This window comes from Ictalurus punctatus, unplaced genomic scaffold, assembly GCF_001660625.3.
Source record: "Ictalurus punctatus breed USDA103 unplaced genomic scaffold, Coco_2.0 Super-Scaffold_100046, whole genome shotgun sequence".
NCBI lineage: Eukaryota > Metazoa > Chordata > Actinopteri > Siluriformes > Ictaluridae > Ictalurus > Ictalurus punctatus.
In genome coordinates, this window is record NW_026521087.1 from 3,503,631 (window position 1) to 3,523,324 (window position 19,694).

The following is a 19,694-nucleotide window of genomic DNA, read 5'->3' on the forward strand; positions in this document are numbered from 1 at the left end:
TATAGAAACATCAACACGGTATACAGATATTAAAGGTGTGAATTTATCCCAACTGAGCAAGCCACTGAGTGGCGACGGTGGCAAGGAAAAACTCCCTAAGATGTTTTAAGAGGAAGAAACCTTGAGAGGAACCCGACTCAGAAGGGAACCCATCCTCATCTGGGTAACAACAGTTAGTGTGAAAAAGTTCATTATGGATTCATATGAAGTCTGTATGGCGTTAAGAGCAGCCGTAGTCCCAGCAATCTCGATTTGGAGTAGATGAGAGCTCCATCCAGAGGCAGAAAGGATCAGGATCTCTAGTATCTCCATAAATTCATGTATGGCTCGACAGAAGGAGAGAGGGAGAGAAAAGATTATTAGGACTGTGTATTAGCATAATAGAGTCAGGGTAGGCTTGAGTAAACAAATACGTTTTAAGCCTAGACTTAAACACTGAGACTGTGTCTGAGTCCCAAACACTAATAGGAAGACTGTTCCATAACTGTGGGGCTCTATAAGAGAAAGCTCTTCCCCCTGCTGTAGCCTTCACTATTCGAGGTACCGTCAAGTAGCCTGCATCTTTTGATCTAAGTAGGCGTGGCGGATCATATAAAACCAAAAGGTCGCTTAGATATTGTGGCACGAGACCACTTAGTGCTTTATAGGTTAATAATAGTATTTTATAATCAATTTTATAAACAATACTTAAAAAAAGTTATCCAACAGCTACAGCTATCAGCAACGTGAAAAATGAACTGCCCCCTGAAACTTAAAATCTGGTTGTGCCACCTTTAGCAGCAATAACTGCAACCAAACATTTCTAATAACTGGAGATCAGACTTTCACTTACTTCTAGTACTTGGACTTACTCCTATGCTTTGGATCATTGTCTTGCAGCGCTTGAGTTTCATATTATGGACTGAAGACCGAGAATCCTAATTCTCTTTTAGGATTTTCTGGTAGAGAGCAGAATTCATGTTTCCTTCAAGACCGTAGGTATAATGTACACACATATATATATATATATATATATATATATATATATATATATATATATATATATATATATACACACACCGTACTGTGCATATATACACACACAGAGTACTGTACATATATACACACACACAGTACATATATACACACACAGTACTGTACATACACACACACACCGTACTGTACATACACACACCGTACTGTACATACACACACCGTACTGTACATACACACACCGTACTGTACATACATACACACCGTACTGTACATACATACACACCGTACTGTACATACATACACACTGTACTGTACATACATACACACTGTACTGTACATACATACACACTGTACTGTACATACATACACACTGTACTGTACATACATACACACCGTACTGTACATACATACACACCGTACTGTACATATACACACACCGTACTGTACATATACACACACCGTACTGTACATATATACACACACAGTACTGTACATATATACACACACACAGTACTGTACATACACACACAGTACTGTACATATATACACACAATCTATACATATATACACACACAGTACTGTACATATACACACACCGTACTGTACATATATACACACATAGTACTGTACATATACACACACAATCTATACATATATACACACACCGTACTGTACATATATATACACACACACAGTACTGTACATATATACACACAGTACTGTACATATACACACACAGTACTGTACATATACACACACAGTACTGTACATATACACACACAGTACTGTACATATACACACATAGTACTGTACATATATACACACAATCTATACATATATACACACACAGTACTGTACATATACACACACCGTACTGTACATATATACACACACCGTACTGTACATATATACACACATAGTACTGTACATATACACACACAATCTATACATATATACACACACCGCACTGTACATATATATACACACACAGTACTGTACATATATACACACATAGTACTGTACATATACACACACAATCTATACATATATACAAACAAAGTACTGTATATATACACACACCGTACTGTACATATATACACACAGTACTGTACATATATACACACATAGTACTGTACATATATACACACAATCTATACATATATACACACATACTGTACATACTGTACTGTACATACACACACACCGTACTGTACATACACACACACCGTACTGTACATACACACACACCGTACTGTACATACACACACACTGTACTGTACATACACACACACTGTACTGTACATACACACACACTGTACTGTACATACACACACACCGTACTGTACATACACACACACCGTACTGTACATATATACACACACAGTACTGTACATATATACACACACACAGTACTGTACATACACACACAGTACTGTACATATATACACACAATCTATACATATATACACACACAGTACTGTACATATACACACACCGTACTGTACATATATACACACATAGTACTGTACATATACACACACAATCTATACATATATACACACACCGTACTGTACATATATATACACACACACAGTACTGTACATATATACACACAGTACTGTACATATACACACACAGTACTGTACATATACACACACAGTACTGTACATATACACACACAGTACTGTACATATACACACATAGTACTGTACATATATACACACAATCTATACATATATACACACACAGTACTGTACATATACACACACCGTACTGTACATATATACACACACCGTACTGTACATATATACACACATAGTACTGTACATATACACACACAATCTATACATATATACACACACCGCACTGTACATATATATACACACACAGTACTGTACATATATACACACATAGTACTGTACATATACACACACAATCTATACATATATACAAACAAAGTACTGTATATATACACACACCGTACTGTACATATATACACACAGTACTGTACATATATACACACATAGTACTGTACATATATACACACAATCTATACATATATACACACACAGTACTGTACATATACACACACCGTACTGTACATATATATACACACACAGTACTGTACATATACACACACAGTACTGTACATATATACACACACAGTACTGTACATATATACACACACCGTACTGTACATATATACACACACCGTACTGTACATATATACACACACCGTACTGTACATATACACACACACCGTACTGTACATATACACACACCGTACTGTACATATACACACACACCGTACTGTACATATACACACACACCGTACTGTACATATATACACACACCGTACTGTACATATACACACACAGTACTGTACATATATACACACACCGTACTGTACATATATACACACACCGTACTGTACATACACACACACACCGTACTGTACATACACACACACACCGTACTGTACATATACACACACACCGTACTGTACATATACACACACACCGTACTGTACATATATACACACACCGTACTGTACATATACACACACAGTACTGTACATATATACACACACCGTACTGTACATATATACACACACCGTACTGTACATATACACACACACCGTACTGTACATATATACACACACAGTACTGTACATATATACACACACCGTACTGTACAAAAGTCACATTCAAAGAAATGCTGTAGAGCAAACATGCCTTCAACAATAATCCAATGAAATGTTAATGGATAAGTGCATATATTGAGCTTCCAAAGAGCATTTCCTCATTAGACCACTAGGCACTCAAACCGGTATTTTGTCATTTATGTGCTTTTCTTTATCAATCACACAATCTGACAGAGGCTCTGCACTTAAGAGAAGGAACTAAAGAATGAGGTAACACGTGAGTTGCAGACAGTTTTAGTTACTGCATAGCAGGAGCTCGGGTACATTCTTTAAGTAGTGAATTATTATTTACAAAAACTGTTTTCAGAATTGTAATGCTGTTCTCTCCAGGGAAGGGGTCACAATGTTAACGGATGTCTGCCCCAGAGACAATAACAGCACCGAGACTCTTCCCGTAATGTCTAACCTGAAATCTTCCTGTAATGCTGCAGACCGAGGGGTCCTGGTCCATGCCACCATGGAGGACATTTGAAGCTCATTGTAAAACACTGATTTTGAGTTTCTTGAAGCATTTTGGTGTTCATTTGGAAGTATGCTTGGCTCTTTATCTTCTTGAAAGCCAAGTCTGAACCTCCTGGCAAAGGCAAGCTAAAAGGTTCTGGGCTAAAATGAAATTGCTCCACCTTCCCCCTCTCTCTCTCTGCTTCAGCGGTTCAACCCCAGGTACCAGGCAGAAATTACTTCATGTATACAGAGATCCCCAAACTATACACCGAAACCAGACCTCATTTCAGAACATCTCGAAGAAAAAACATTTTATGCCTACATATTTATTATATATCTATTTTGTAATTGCTTTTTTTATATTATGTGACTGTTGCCACTATTGTTTTTTATAATACTCAAGTGTTTAAACAAAGGAGTTAAAAGTATTATTTATTTATACACACCATGGTATCGAGTATTTTTGCTGGTATCTGTACCGACTACTAGATTTTTGGTATCGTGACATCCCTAGATTGGACATTCTATGTTTGAGTTATAACAACTTCCTTTTTCATGGTGAAACTTCGAAATTTGTGAGAGCGCCACGCCCATGGCGAGCAGCAAAAATTCAAAAGCTTTGCAATTTAGCATCGTCAATGCCTGTAGATGAGACTGACCAAATGTGATGCCGATCTGATGAAAGCTCCAGGAGGAGTACCTTAAAGTACAAGGCCTGGAAATGGCAAAAAACGGAGGAAAAAATTAAGAGAAAAATCAAAATGCTGACTTCCTGCTGAGTTTAGTTTTGCCACACCTAAGTTAAATGACCAAATAAACATAATTTTGCCATACTTTAACAAGTGTGTGAAATAATAGTTTGAGCATTCCAATGATGTCAAATGTGCATTTAAAACATAGGGGGCGCTATGGAGCCTATGAGGCACAACTATGATAAAATGCAACATCACATCAATTAATGTCGTAAGACAAATGCATCTGCAAAGTTTCATGGATTTGCAGCCATGTTAAGTCTCTCAAAACACCATGGGAAACTTTTAAAATCCAACATTTCATCCAACATGACCAACTTCCTGTTGGGTGGAGTCAGATACAACCATGTGAACCTTGATGAACTTTGAGAGCAATGACTATGGTACATCACGTGCACATCGGAGCAACTTCACCCTGACCATCGCCTGCATTCGGGGGTGCTATGGAGCTCCTCGACCATGCCCTACGTAACTTAAATTTTCACCAGTGCTGGCGCGTTTGCCAAGTTTCGTGAGTTTTCAGGTACGTTTAGGCACTTAAAAACCACACGAATGCATGAAAAAATTAATAATAATTAAAAAAAGGAGCAGATCCAATAGGGCTTCGCAGCAGAGGTGATTGGGCCCTAAAAAGCAGAATAAAGCACCAACAGAAGACACAGAAGCACAAAAGAGCAAAGGCAAGTAAGGATAATTACAGAAACGGTTACATTACAGAGATCCCCACAATGTGATCCATGACCACAGTAACATGACAAGAAGCTTCACCTCAGACCAGTCACCAATTGTTGTAGGAAGGTGAAAGTGGCTGCCTTAAAATATTTTTACCTCAAAGTGATTTGTAAACACACACACACACACACACACACACACACACACACACACACACACAGTGGAAATGGTGCAGCAGAAGTCATGCACCTATTTTTTTTTTTTTGGGGGGGGGGGGGGGGGGGGGGCTGATACTTTGTACCAGATGCATCATCTTTTATAATTGTGATTAATGGTCCATTAGAGAAGAAAAAATTCAGTTCCATTCTTTGATTACTTATTTGGCGTACAGTGAATATTCATACTTTAAGGCCATGTGGAACAATTTCCAAAATGCATTTAAATGGGGTAAATTGTGTACATTGTGAACCGAGAGTACTAGACATGTTTGCTAAAAGCAACACAAAGGCTTTATTCACACTGCAGGAATTTTATATTGTGTGTTTACAGTTTTTCTTTTAGACAGACTGATCATCTGAAAATTTGTTCTGGTGAATGACAGGCATTCAAAATCTTTCTGCAGAACTCTGTTGAAGATTCTGTACATCAGAGTTTCATCTGAACTTCAACAAAACATTTCACATTTATAGAGTTTTGTCTACGTTCATCAAGTAATCACATTTATAAGATTATTAATTAATCACGACAGCTCTACTGTGCACGTCTATTACACAACTATCAGTGCTGTTCTGCTGGATATCGGCTCATTTCTGGAGCAGAACAAACTAAAGTTCATTAGACTTACCTCTTGATCAATGCGGGTCATCACATGTTGGATTTCGGGTATTTCACTGCCTCTCGGTGTTGTACAACTGCAGGAGCCGTGGGAGGTGCTGATCAAGCCCTTCAAACAATGCCTTCTTTAAGTCAGGTGACACAAGCCTGCACAACTCAAACACAACCTGTTGAAGAGAACCAAATTTAAAATAGTTAAGAGACAAATCTCCACCATTCTGAAGGCATAAAGTACGTATTCATGTGTAAGCAAACATTTGTTTTATCTATGGAAAATAAATGAACATTAGAAGAGATTTACTTGTCTCTGACTGAACAAAGCAGGCCATATTAAACTGGGTTAAATATTCAAATCCACACAGTTCACCAGTCCAATAGAATCTGTACAACACATTAGCAATACTTCTGCTCTGTTTAGACCCAGAAAATATAAAATACTTACTTTAGTATGAAATTTCTGTCGAGTGTCTACCATGGGGTCGGGATTTACGGTCTGTGAACACATGCTGATTACACGTGCAGGAAAAGCAACCCACACGTGCAACCCTGACCGAGTGAGAACGACTCAAACGATTCAAGAAGAGGATTCTGAATCGGTTCATTTAAAGAATCATTACCAAAGCGCTTATCCGATTTCAATGGTTTGATAACAACAGCCCGTCTTACAGAGTGCTGCAGGAATGAGTCGTGAAACCCAGAAACGATTCAGCGTATTAGCACTTCCGTCAATGGGGTTTTGGGTTAAATGCCGGAAATAAGGTCTGTGGTGAACACAAGCTCAAGATGTTTTTACGTTTATCTTGACACACAGCCTAGTGAGAGACCTTTTATTATTTTAAGGGACATTTCCTGAAGAAAATGTGAGTGGTGCTTGCTGTGGCAAAATTTGGATCGGGTGCCAATACTTTTGAGAGCTGCCCGTGAAGGGCGCCAATACTTTTGAGAGCCGACACTAAGGGCACCAATAGTTTTGAGAGCCGGACGCGTAGGGCGCCAATACATTTGAGAGCCGGCCGCGTAGGGCGGCGATAGATTTGAGAGCCGGCCGCATAGGGCGCCAATAGATTTGAGAGGCGGCCGCGCAGGGCGCCAATACTTTTGAGAGGCGGAGATCTAAAAATAGTATTTATACACAAGCTTGGTCGCAGTCGTGTTGATTAAGGAAAGCTACAAGGTTACAGATGTGAGGTTCTGACCTTTACGGTACAGTGAGGATGAGCAGAACATCTACACAGCATGGAGCTGTGAATAGACTCAGTGTCTGTGGACTCGTGTACACACAGTTTGGTGAGATTATGCTACAGGAACAGTCAAAATACACCATGGCCTTGAATGTTTTGGCCCTGTCGTAAACACTGAACAATCACAACTACTCTGTTGAGAGCGAGAAATGACCTCACAGAGTGGTGCGTGTTGACGTCCATTTTATATAGTTACTGTTTCTGATAGAAAATCGATCTCCCTCGTGCTCTCAATACTGCACTGTAACAGTGTGGGACAGAGACCCGAACAGCAAGGTGAAAATGATCTCTCTGCAAAACATGCGTAAAAGTCGTTTAAACAGATTACACAGGGTCTCTTTCTCCTGCAAGGGGTATGTCAACTTCAGACCAGAACTATATACCCACCCAGCTACCAACACACACACACACACGCGCGCACACACACTAATTCAGCCACTTAAAAACATCAAGGACTTTTATAAACAATTAAAAATAGACTATAATATGAACATTTTAACAAATTTATAATAGCGCAAAAAGCACACCAGTTAAAACACTGTAAATACCCTCCTTTATCAAAAGTCTGCTCTTGCACCCACACTCTCGCTCTGATGCCAGCTGGAGCCGCCTCTTCATGGTCCCCTCGACCTCCATCTCTGCAGCTTTAGCCGTGAGGAGGTTTCTATGAACTGCAGCTTTGGAATAAAGCAACACATATCGTACAGTCATTATGAATCTTAAGCATTAATTACACTTATACCACGGTCAGTGTGAATACTGGATTCTGATTGGCTGGAAGGTGTGCATTATAACTGTTTATTATTATTAAAGTCCATGGGTGTTTATTTTTTGTTCTTCTGTTTTTCTTTTGTCTTTGTAATTCACTCACAATCTGTTTAAAGACCCTCTCACCGGGGATATGACACTGATTATTAATCAATTTACACCTTGTTTTCCAGATTTTATAGTTAATGGTGCATATAACAAACCAGTAAAAGAATTTTACTTTTTTTTGGATTAAAAAAAAAAAAAAAACACTGTCCTTATAAAACCTTTCTAAAAAGCAACTAACTGCGCATGCTCCACAAATCTAAGATATCATATAGACATGAATAATTAATAGTGCAAAGAAGACTGGTCTGTTTTGAATGAGAAAAGGTAAAATCCCACCTAAGATGAGTGCACTGTGAAGAAAGGTATAAAAGGGGCTTGTGTGTGTTTGTATATTTTAGAGTTTCTGCAGAGTGAATCACTTTATTGTTTCAATAAAGTTTGATAATTTTTTGGCATCTACAAACCCTCTGTCTCTGAAGTTTTATTTTAACTTAGGCTGGAAAGATTGTTTCCATGACATTTTGAGGGCTGAAAAGTGCTTCTTCTAGCCAGAGACCCCTATAATTGTAAGGATATATTCCACAACCCCCCTACAGGCCATAAGACAATAGTCATTCTAGTTAAAGGAGATGAAACAGACCAGCCTTATAGCATACACACATCACCTATTGATGATGTGAAAAGATCTAGGGAGAGGTTTCAGACAGCACTAGACTGCTCACTGCTGCCACCTAGTGGATACTAATGTCCACCACCTCATTTAAAATGTCAATAAACTATCATTTGTATGTTTATAATTACATAAACTGTTCACATACCACTGAACACAAGTATTAGTACTTAGTGTGTATGTAGTCTACTATAACTGTACCATACATTTCTGTCCCAAAAAAACATTCAGAGTACACTCCACTTTGCCCACTTTTTAGTGGATTTTAGGATTATGTTCTTAAAACAGCTTTGCCTTTCATTAATAAAAATAATAAATAAATAAATAAGCTTGTTTTTAAGCATGACACTTCCAAATTCACTCTGATTAAATAATTACTTTAAATAGAAAACGTATTTTCCCTGTACTTTAGAGACATTGTACTGTTTGTGAAGAACAAACGCGATCTCATGATGGAAATCATCAACTTTTGAGATTAAACTGGGGGGAATCCTATATAAGGATTTTTTTTATAAAAAATTTTTTTAAAAAAACGTTTTGTGTGTGTAATTTAATTATTTACAGCCAAAGCCTCCAAGAAAATACATCCTAAAGAGGTGTGTGTTGCCAACAGAGAAGAAGTGCTATGATCGTCCAAACAAAAGTGAACTGAAAAAAACAGATCGTGTTGGAAGCTTTTTGGACAAACGCCACCAATATGCTCATGTCTGTAAGTGTTTTGACCATATATTGGTCATATCTTTAAAAAGTCCTTTTCCTCTCACTCAGGTATTTCTTCTACCAGAAGGAGTGGGGGAGGTTTCATTTCCCTGGAGAGAAACGTAAAAAGCTACACTCGTCCACCCAGGTACCGTTACTCTTTTTGTTTCTTACAGTGTCATGTGACTAATACACTTGTTTTTTCAATCTTCACGAAAAATTTGCATACTAGCCTCCGCCTGTAAGTTACATCCAGATGATTCATATTTGTATGAAGGATTTTTTTTTAATCGCATGCATTTTTATAAAAATGACGTTTTGTGTGTGTAATTTAATTATTTACAGCCAAAGCCTCTGAGAAAATACGTCCCAAACACGTATGTGGTGCCGACAGAGAAGAAGTGCTATGATTTAACGTGGGAAATCCGACATGACTTGACAAACGGCATCATTCCTGCAAAAATAACCTACAGGAAACATGACATAAGCAAATGACTTTAACGTCCATGTCACATGAACTTTTAAGATTTTTATCTAATAATGCAGGTAGGCTGCACGATTATGGCCAAAATGATAATCACGATTATTTTGATCAATATTGAGATCTCGATGATTGATCACGATTATTGATTGATTTTAGGGACAACATATTTTTATTGCACTTTCACATTTAAATGAACAGACCGCTGCTTTCACCTCCATGTTGTGCTACATTCCTGCTAACGTACAAATCTGTAACAGTGTTTACAGGAGGAGAGACGCAAGACAACTTCTTTTATGAGCACTTGTGCTCCTAATTACAAAAATTTAGGAGCACAGTTGAAGTTTAGGGGTTTTTTGTTTTTTAAACATTTTTTCTTTTCTTTTTTTATTTTTTTTATTTTAGAGATAGTAACATTAATGTGCCACAATATAAGTAAATATAAGTAGGCATGAGAAAACTTGAGCTGGTCAATTATGACAGAATTTAGGAACATAGTGTGAGTCATGACACATTAATTTACCTTCTGATAAACTAAATCTAATATTTTCAGTTCATTTTACAGACTGTATGCACAAAACAACCGTTAACCTGTTCACCTTGTAAACAAATACAATACACCTCAATGTTCAGTGTTTGAAGTCTGCTCCTCTTAAATATATTTAAAGCTGCACTATTAGACATTTCCACTGTCATGGTTCTGGGCTGGAGTCAGTTCTCGAACCGCTCTGTGTGTGTTGTGTAGATATCTGAATAATCTCATATAGGCTGTGATTGGGTGAGTTCATTTAACCGTCAGATGCACAGCGCTTTAGTTTAATGGTGTTCATTACTGATGCTCCGATCGGGATTTTTACAGCTGATACGATCCAGATACCAATCTTTTCTTGTTTAAGCTTTAAATCAGGAGGTCATAAACAGTTAAATGTTCTCTCTCTGCTCATGGTCACTGTTAACTGAATTAAAATAATAGCAATGAGAAATACTGTTGGTTAATTGATAAATATACAGCATAAAATATTTATTTTTAAATATCTTAAACAATAAAGAGTCCTAATTAAAAGTAGACTAACACAAAAATGATCCATATTAGGAAAAAGGCTAATAGCTTTCTAAGGAAATAGCAAACCAAGATTAATGTCAAACAGGATAGCTCAACACACACACTTTTATTTCACATTATTTAAAAGGAATTTAAGTGTTATTTACCATAATTATGAACACAAGTTGTTAAGTTGACAATCATTTTAAAATTCCGTTGCTCCATTTATATTTTCTCCAGTAGAATACAGCCTTTTAAACCAGGAAAAATTACTAATTTTAAGTCGTATAACATTCGTAATAACAAAAAAACGGTGTAATTACCAGTCCTTCCTCCCCACAAGGGAGTTTTAGGAAACTATCAGTTTTTAACCGTCTGTAGGTTGCTGTATTTGTCTGTGTTTGAGCGCCATCTGGAGGACAGATGCCATTTTGAATTGAAACTCATGCCATCTTCTAATTGTCAAAGAGGAAAATGTAGCGCCGATGTTCATCTCACTACCCAAACTGAACTGGTATTCTTCCACTGAAAATAGTACCATGTCTTATGTTGAAAATTTTTATTGTACTTTTATTTGACTTTTGTTTTTTAAATATCAGTCCATATAATATGAAATAATATAATTTACATTTTAAAATAAACGTGTGCGTGGGTTGATACAGCGCGAGGGAGGTTTTTTCAAACTGCGCTTTCCTCAGGAGTATACAGTCACAGTAAGGATGTTTAAGCAAAATTTGATATTTATTTTTATAGTTCTGTTTAGAATTGTGTTCTTGTTTGTAAACTAATGCTAGTTAAATAGTTTGTAATAAGTAACGAGCAAATGCCAGCCGGTTTTAGTCAGATAATTACCTTATCTAAATTATAATAATCGAATTGTTCAACAAGTTTTGTACATGAAAAAAAGAATTAAAAGCGCTTTGAGTATGGAAATTCTATGAATTACATTAAAAAAACCCTTTTGGTCGTAAACGCCTCGTTTTTTTTGCCCCCCACCATGCTTAGCATGACGGTTCCACATAATGTTTTTTTTTTTGTCTTAACACACACAAAATTTGTATTCAATCTTCTTAATGTATTCCCAAGACAAGCTTAACTCTGCTTTATGCAAAAAAACACAACTATTTAATCGACACTTCTTCATTTAAAAACAATGTTTTTGTTAACAAGAAAAAGCGCTAACCGTCACTGCACGAGGCAGTCAGCGCTGTGTGGTGCGTGCTTATGTTTGACCTTCACAAATTGGGACAAGTTTGCATTCATTGTTGTTATTTTAGTGTATATATATTCATAGATAAACTTTTCTGTTCACTTATAGTTTTGTGGAAAAAAAATTAACTGGACAATGTCCGGACGTCGGTCCAGATCCAGATCCCGTGCGCAAGGACCGCCTCCGCAAGAACCACCTGCGCAGGACCCGATCAAGCAACTCCTCAATAACGCCACTGTTTTGTTCGGGTAACGTCTGAACTTATTCACTCTTATTCTCTGTCTCTCTGTGCGCGTTCATTACGCACCTGTTTGACTGACTGTGTTTAACGTGCAGCGCAGCACAAACAGTAAGACAACTAACTCAAGCACGCTTAGCTGCGCTGAATGCTCCAGCAGATCCAGCAGCTGGCCAAGATTAGAGCGGAGGGAGCCAAAGTGACTCTTGAGCAGAATGTACTACACTGAAATACTTCAAAATGCTTTCACACCTTACCAGCCCCTGCCCCGGTCAGAGTAACTCTTCTGCACTGTAGCTTTGTAGATAGATGTTGTTTTAGTTTGAGATGGTGTCGTAACCCTCAGGTTCGAGTTTAAAGCAGAAGAAGCGTTACAGGAACTTGTCATTAATCTCTCACTAGCTGCGTTTACATGGACAACAATAATCCACTCTTGATCCGATTAAGACCATAGTCTGATTAAGAAACTACCATGTAAACAGCAATTTTATACCTTAATCTAATTAAGGTCATAATCGAAGTAAGCAATAATCTAATTAAGACAGGTGGAGTACTCCTGTTTTAGTGGCATTATGGACGTGTATTACACACATGTAAACACCTTAATCACACTATGAACGTCGTGTGAGTTTTCACCGCATTTTGTGACAGGACACGATCACACACGGCAGTTTTACGGCAAACAAGAGAGCTCGGCTGTGTCCCAAATCGCATACTTTCCTACTATAGGCCTGTAGTGGGGAAAAATACATGTATCTCGGCTGCTGGGACGCAGCCCACGGCTTCAAGCAGTTGTGTATTAGCACGTACAGCATGACAAATAATTAACTGCACTTGAATAGTTCATAAAAAAATTTAATAAAAACATGCAAAACTGTATACGGTTCCTTAACGAAGACGAACTGTATGCTGATACGTGAAATTCTGGAGGGACGTCGGACGGCGGTGACGTAATGACGCGGGCTGTTAATCTAATTATGTTCTAAAACATGTAAAACGGGAACATGACAGGAGTATTCTAAAAGTGACGCATGTAAACACCTTAATCACATTATTATCTTACTCAGAGTAAGGTCAATAATTAGATTACTGCTGTCCATGTAAACGTAGTCACTGTGACCCGAAAGCTGCTTGTTGGATGTTTAATGTAAGATTAGAAAGTTCAGCTGGTTTATCTCCTCTCAGGTGTGTGTAAAACAGAACCTGGCTGTGTCCTTGCAGTGTGTGATTTCTATTTCATCTGTGTCTTTTCAGAACGAGGTGGAAGACGTCACCAAAAGCTTTGTGATGAGCTGAATTTTTTTTTTGTTAAATAAAAAGTTTCCTTGAACAACCAACACCTGCCTGACTGTACGAGTATTTACATGAAACAGCCGCAGAAAATTATGCAAATTAATAAAGTGTGTGATTTCTATTTCGTCTGTGTGTTTTCAGATGAAGGACGTGGAAGACGTCACCAAGTTGTGTGATAAGCTTGTGATATTTGTTTGTGTTTCTTGATATTGTTGTACTGAATGAATTAAAAGACTTTTACTCTATAACACTGACTTCTTGACTGACTGTGCCGATGATGCCAAACACGCCACGCTGAACTCCTGAGCCTGAACAAACACACACACACACTCCCCTCAGTATACACTTCTGGTACACACTATTTTGGATTAACTATGTGTTGTTGGAGATTAAGTGTTTAATGTTTACAGCCTAAATTGTTGCCATGGAGACAATACCTGAAATGCAGAGCTTGCCGGTCAGCAGGAAGTTCCAGAGAGAGTTACATGGCACCTTGGAAGTGTTTCCAAAGTCCACAAAGAACACCTGTACACACACACACACACACACACACACACACACACACACACACACGTGTACACTCAATGTGCAGTTTTCCTGTAACCATTCCATTCTCCATCACGGAGGTTTAGTAGGTGTACGTGTGTGTGTACAGATGTTACCTCCACATTACTCCCCATGACATGCAGTATTTTGGCTCTGTAGTAGTTTGGTGTGAGTTTCAGAGAAAGGGGCGAGACACAGAAGATTTGGATAAAGTGAGACAGGAAGTGGGCAGAGCGCCCGTGTATTAACGGCCACTGTCAGCCACCTGTTTCTACAGACTTGCCTCGTGAGCCTGAAAACCCCACTTCGATGACCCACACACACACACGAGCCATTGCTTTTTTTTTATTTGTGCACTGAAAGTGAAAGAGGCGGAACAGACACCTCGGTGATATTGACGATGAAGACAGGGTTAGACGGAAGATTCTCCAACTCAATGGAGCTGCTCAGAACCCCGACAGGGCTCACTGACTGATTCTGAAAATCCACATTCACCCTGAGAGAGAGAGACACACACACACACACACACACACACACACACACACAGTGAGTGATAGGGACACAGAGAGAGAGACCTGTAACAGAACAGCACTAATGTACAGAACATCATCTAAACATCACACTGTCTAGGGGATGTGGTCACATGACTACTCTCACTTAAAATGTAACTATGACTCATCTGATGATGCTCGCTGCAGTGTGTGTGTGTGTGTGTGTGTGTGTGTACCGTGTATATCTGAGGTGTGAGATACACTACCCCCCTGCCCAAGTCTCCACCTCTCCAGCGGGTTAAACGTTGAGATGGAGAGGAAGTCTCTGCTGTGCGAGGAGGAGAGACAGAGAGACCTCTGGGAGAACGCCAGAACCTCTCATTGACGAGCGGTAGAACTCTACATAGGCCCTGATACACACAGACCCACAATACGTATTTATAGAAAATCACAATTAAACACACACACACACACACACACACACACACACACACACACACACACACACACACGCACGCACGCACACGCACACACCTGGAGCTGTCAAAGGAGATGGATTTGACTTGACCACAGTGTCTGAAGAGTGACTGGAGCTGTTTATGGTAGAGGAATGCAAATGGAGGGAGATTACACACCTGAGAGAGAGAGGGAGGGAGAGAGAGAAATATTATTATTATTATTATTATTATTATTATTATTATAATTAATAATAATAATAATAATAATAATATTAATCACCTAGTTAAATGGAAGCTGACTGAATACCACTATGGTGGTCCTGGGGTTGTTTTCATAGAGCTCCTTGGAGGCGAGCTCCTCGTCCACAGTTCCCTGGAGGAAGCAGTTCGGATAAAATGCGCCTGCAATCGCCACCTGAACAACGGAAACATCACTGATACTTAGTAATAATTATTATTTATTTTCTGCAGGAGTAAGTTACACTTCTTGGACTTTGTCGTCATGGTGACAATTTTAAACTCTGCATTTTCAATTTTACTTTGGATGCTTGTGCTTCTAAGGCTGCGAATTATGACTAATATTTATATTTACTGTATATCAGGAGTACCCACACTTTTTTGACTTGCGAGCTACTTTTAACATGACCAGTCAAAGAGATCTACCTACACTAAAAATGCGAAACATATTTATTTATATATACACACACACACACACACTGCGTATATATATATATATATATATATATATATATATATATATATATATATATATATATATATATATATATATATATATATATATACACATATATATACATACATATACACACACACACACACACACATATACACACAATATATGTTCATGTACCTTGCATAACTGCATGAACCCTTATGGCGCGATACAATTCAGTACATTTTTGGTCATTACCTTACTCTGATGACGTGCACTGAATAGAATCAGCCAGGGTTGCATAGTCCGGACAGTAGCTGCTGGTAGCCAGCCTCAAGCAGGGCTCCAAACGATGATCAGTCATTGTGGAACGGTATTTGGTCTTAATAATCTTCATGAGGGAAAAGGCTGACTCACATAAATAAGTAGAGCCAAATAATGCAGTCAAGGAGGTGGCACATTTCCTCATGTTTGGGTACTTTTCCCCTGTGAGTAAGTTCCAGAACTGTCCATGAGCCCTGGACTTCAGCTGAATGTCAGTCTGTAGTTTCAAAAAATCTCATCCTCCACTTCAGACGAGTTCAGGTGAAACAGTGCTGCAATTTTCGATGCGAGTGAATCAACCTCAACATTGTCCCTAAATGGGTAGCACATGAATGTGGCGAATGCCTCCAGTAAAGCAAAGTCTTGAAAGCGTCTGTCAAACTCTGACCGACAGCTGTCAATCTGCTCCGTGTAGCGTGCAACGTTAAACTGCGCACAAGCCTTCCGCTGCGTCTCCAGCTCTGACGCGAGGTTTTGAAAGTTCCTAAAAACATGGCGCTGCAGCTTTGAGAACAGAAGTTGCATTTTCCGTTTAAAGGCACTGACTGCCTTTAATTTTTGTCTTTTCCTTGCAGCTCCAAATTAAGTTGGTCAGATCGGTTAAAAATGCTCGGTTAAAAAAAGTCCAGCAACCACTGATCATCATTGACTTGGGTGTATTCTGCATGTTTAACAGCAAAAAGAAACTCCCTTATCTCCGGACAGAGCTCTCGAAATCTCTGCAGGAATTTACCCCTACTAAGCCATCTCACGTTAGTGTGTAGCAGGAGCTGATTGGTCCCAGTGTGCCTTCTCCAGATGCACACGGAACAGCCGTCTTTGAAGTGATCTAGCATGTATAGAACAGGCGATCTTTGTTGCCACATCCATGATCTCTTTCATGTTTAGCATTCTTGCACATAAGGCTTGTTGGTGTATTATGCAGTTGGTAGTTAAGGAAGTCAGGGAAAGCGTCGTCTTCCCTGCACTTGGCAATGAATCCATTTGCGCTGCTCAACCATTGACTGATATCAATTTGCACACTGGAGCTGGGTTTTGTCAATGAAGTCTTTAAAAGACTGAAAAATGTCCTCTCCCCGCGATTTCTCTCGCTAGCCTTTAGCACTGGTGCGCTTGATCGCACACGCATGGTGAGAGAAAAGACCAGATCTCAGACTGGCTGCCCTGTACGTCAACTAACATCTTTTTTTTTAATGGCGATCTACCCGCACTTCCTTTGCGATCGACCAGTCGATCGCAATCGACATATTGGGCACCGCTGCTGTATGTATTTTGACCTGAAGAAAAAAGCCTCTTTATACACATATGCTGTTAAACTACACCTGTTCTACTCGTGTGTGTGTGTGTGTGTGTGTGTGTGTGTGTTACCTGCACTATGAATTTCTGTGTGTGCGTGCTGGTGTAGTCAGAGGGAGAAGTTTCGCTGATGTGCATGTTGAATTGTGACACTCAATTCTTCAGATCCTCAAACAACTCGGCCACTTGTAACACACACACACCAGAAATGATAGTTAGGGATCTGTGTCAAGAAGTGTGTGTATAGATGTGTGCGAGTGAGTGAGAGTCATAACCTCTTGTATCCGTTTGATCTGAATGCAGTTCTCTTTGCCCCACTCCAGCTCATCCTAAAACACACACATCAGTACCACTTTATTTATTTCTATAATCCAACACGTTATAATTCAACATAACTGTCACGATCTCCTGCCTCCCATATGCCGTGTACCAGTTTAATCTATTTCCTTATTTGGTCAGTGCTTCCTGTTCTTATTACGATGTCCTCTCTCTGACTGGTTCCTATTTCTTAAATTGTGCACTCTATCTGTACACTACACACTTGGCCATCTAACACCTGGATATTTGAAGAGCACACACACACACACACACACACACACACACACACACACACACACACACACACACACACACACACACACACACACCCTGCGTGAAGTTGGCCCCCCCACCAACACAAAACATCGGCAGAATAGTTTGTGCCGTAAAAATTTTCGTTTGTGCTGCTTCAGTTCTGGAGATATTAAAAGAATATTTATAGGTCATTCTGGGGTCACTCAAACCTCCCACATGCTCCAAATTCACCCCAAATGGTCTCAATAATAATAATAATAATAATAATAATAATAATAATAATAATTCAAAAGAAGAGAACTATAGCACCTTAACCCACACTGCGCATGCGCGAAGCCGGATGACTCAGCCATTAAAATAGTAAAAGAGCTCTAATTAGCCAGTGAAGCTAAATGTCGTTCTGCCACGTCCACTTATAAAAGTAAATCATGCAGTATTCTCAGACTGGGCAGTTATTGACAGAGTGAATTCATCGTTTTAAATAGAATCAAAAATAACATCGACCTATTTGCTAATCTCATTTCGATTAGCTTGCCCATTAATTACACTGCGCATGCGTGGACTGGACTGCCTCCTCAAAAGCTAGCACCGTTAGCATATCTGTATAATACTAACATTAATGTTGAACCAAAGGAGTGAATAAAAAAAGTTATAAAATGTTATTTCTCACTTCTCCTCCTCTAGTTCTTCTCCGTGCGGGTGTGAGTTATCTTTGGTCGGTTCCTCGGTGATTCGGTCATTAGTGAACCGAGCTCCGAGAGTGAACCACTGCGCCGTCACCGCCTGCTTCATACTGATACACCTGAAACACAGGTGTTAACACCGTTAACTACACACATACACACAATACAGCAAAAAACAGAACGGGTTCGGTTACACAGAACCGAATAAACTCACTTTAGTTTGGGTCCAAACGGGCCAGAACTAACACTAACAACGGTTTCTGCTCCTCAGTTCGACTTCTCGCGCTCGCGGTGACGTCACCAACGTAACGGACGTTGACGTAAATTTGAATCTTTGAGGAGAAAATAAAATAAAATAAACCCAAATATTATTTCATAAAAACCTCCATTATTCTCTTCTTCTTAAACACGATAGAGGATAAGATATACAAATACATAAAAAAAACAGCTTTATCATTATTTTAAATCAAATCCACTTTAAAAGTGCTCCTTTCTAATTACATTTTAATTAAAAATATACTTCATCTTACTCTTGTTTACTTAAATTTTTTTAATTAATATTTAATTCATCGATGATTG

At 38.8% G+C, this 19,694-nt stretch overlaps 2 protein-coding genes across 8 annotated transcripts in view; both read right to left on the minus strand.

Annotated features, from left to right (window-relative positions):
- LOC128630122 (NACHT, LRR and PYD domains-containing protein 12) overlaps nucleotides 1–19,694 on the minus strand; it is a 462,144-nt gene that overhangs the window by 58,724 nt on the left and 383,726 nt on the right. The gene's annotated exons all lie outside the window — the stretch shown is intronic.
- Nucleotides 22–19,468, minus strand: LOC128630158 (ATP-dependent RNA helicase TDRD9). Of its 7 annotated transcripts, XR_008394460.1 has the most exons (13): nucleotides 19,330–19,453; nucleotides 19,103–19,234; nucleotides 18,135–18,188; nucleotides 17,932–18,044; nucleotides 15,874–15,981; nucleotides 15,643–15,743; nucleotides 15,345–15,518; nucleotides 14,734–15,113; nucleotides 14,509–14,596; nucleotides 14,327–14,379; nucleotides 8,150–8,299; nucleotides 6,392–6,548; nucleotides 22–938 (listed from the first exon to the last, which is right to left on the minus strand). XR_008394460.1 is itself a non-coding variant. In XM_053678782.1 (7 exons), exons 4-7 carry the CDS (start codon nucleotides 17,995–17,997, stop codon nucleotides 15,407–15,409), a joined length of 387 nt encoding a protein of 128 aa, XP_053534757.1. In that variant the 5' UTR covers nucleotides 17,998–18,044; nucleotides 18,135–18,188; nucleotides 19,103–19,234; nucleotides 19,330–19,464; the 3' UTR covers nucleotides 15,152–15,406. The 7 variants fall into 7 exon arrangements, 1 of the variants encoding a protein (XP_053534757.1); XR_008394457.1 differs by lacking the exon at nucleotides 22–938 and having other exon boundaries at nucleotides 5,841–6,548; nucleotides 19,330–19,467; XR_008394462.1 differs by lacking the exons at nucleotides 22–938; nucleotides 14,327–14,379 and having other exon boundaries at nucleotides 5,841–6,548; nucleotides 19,330–19,468.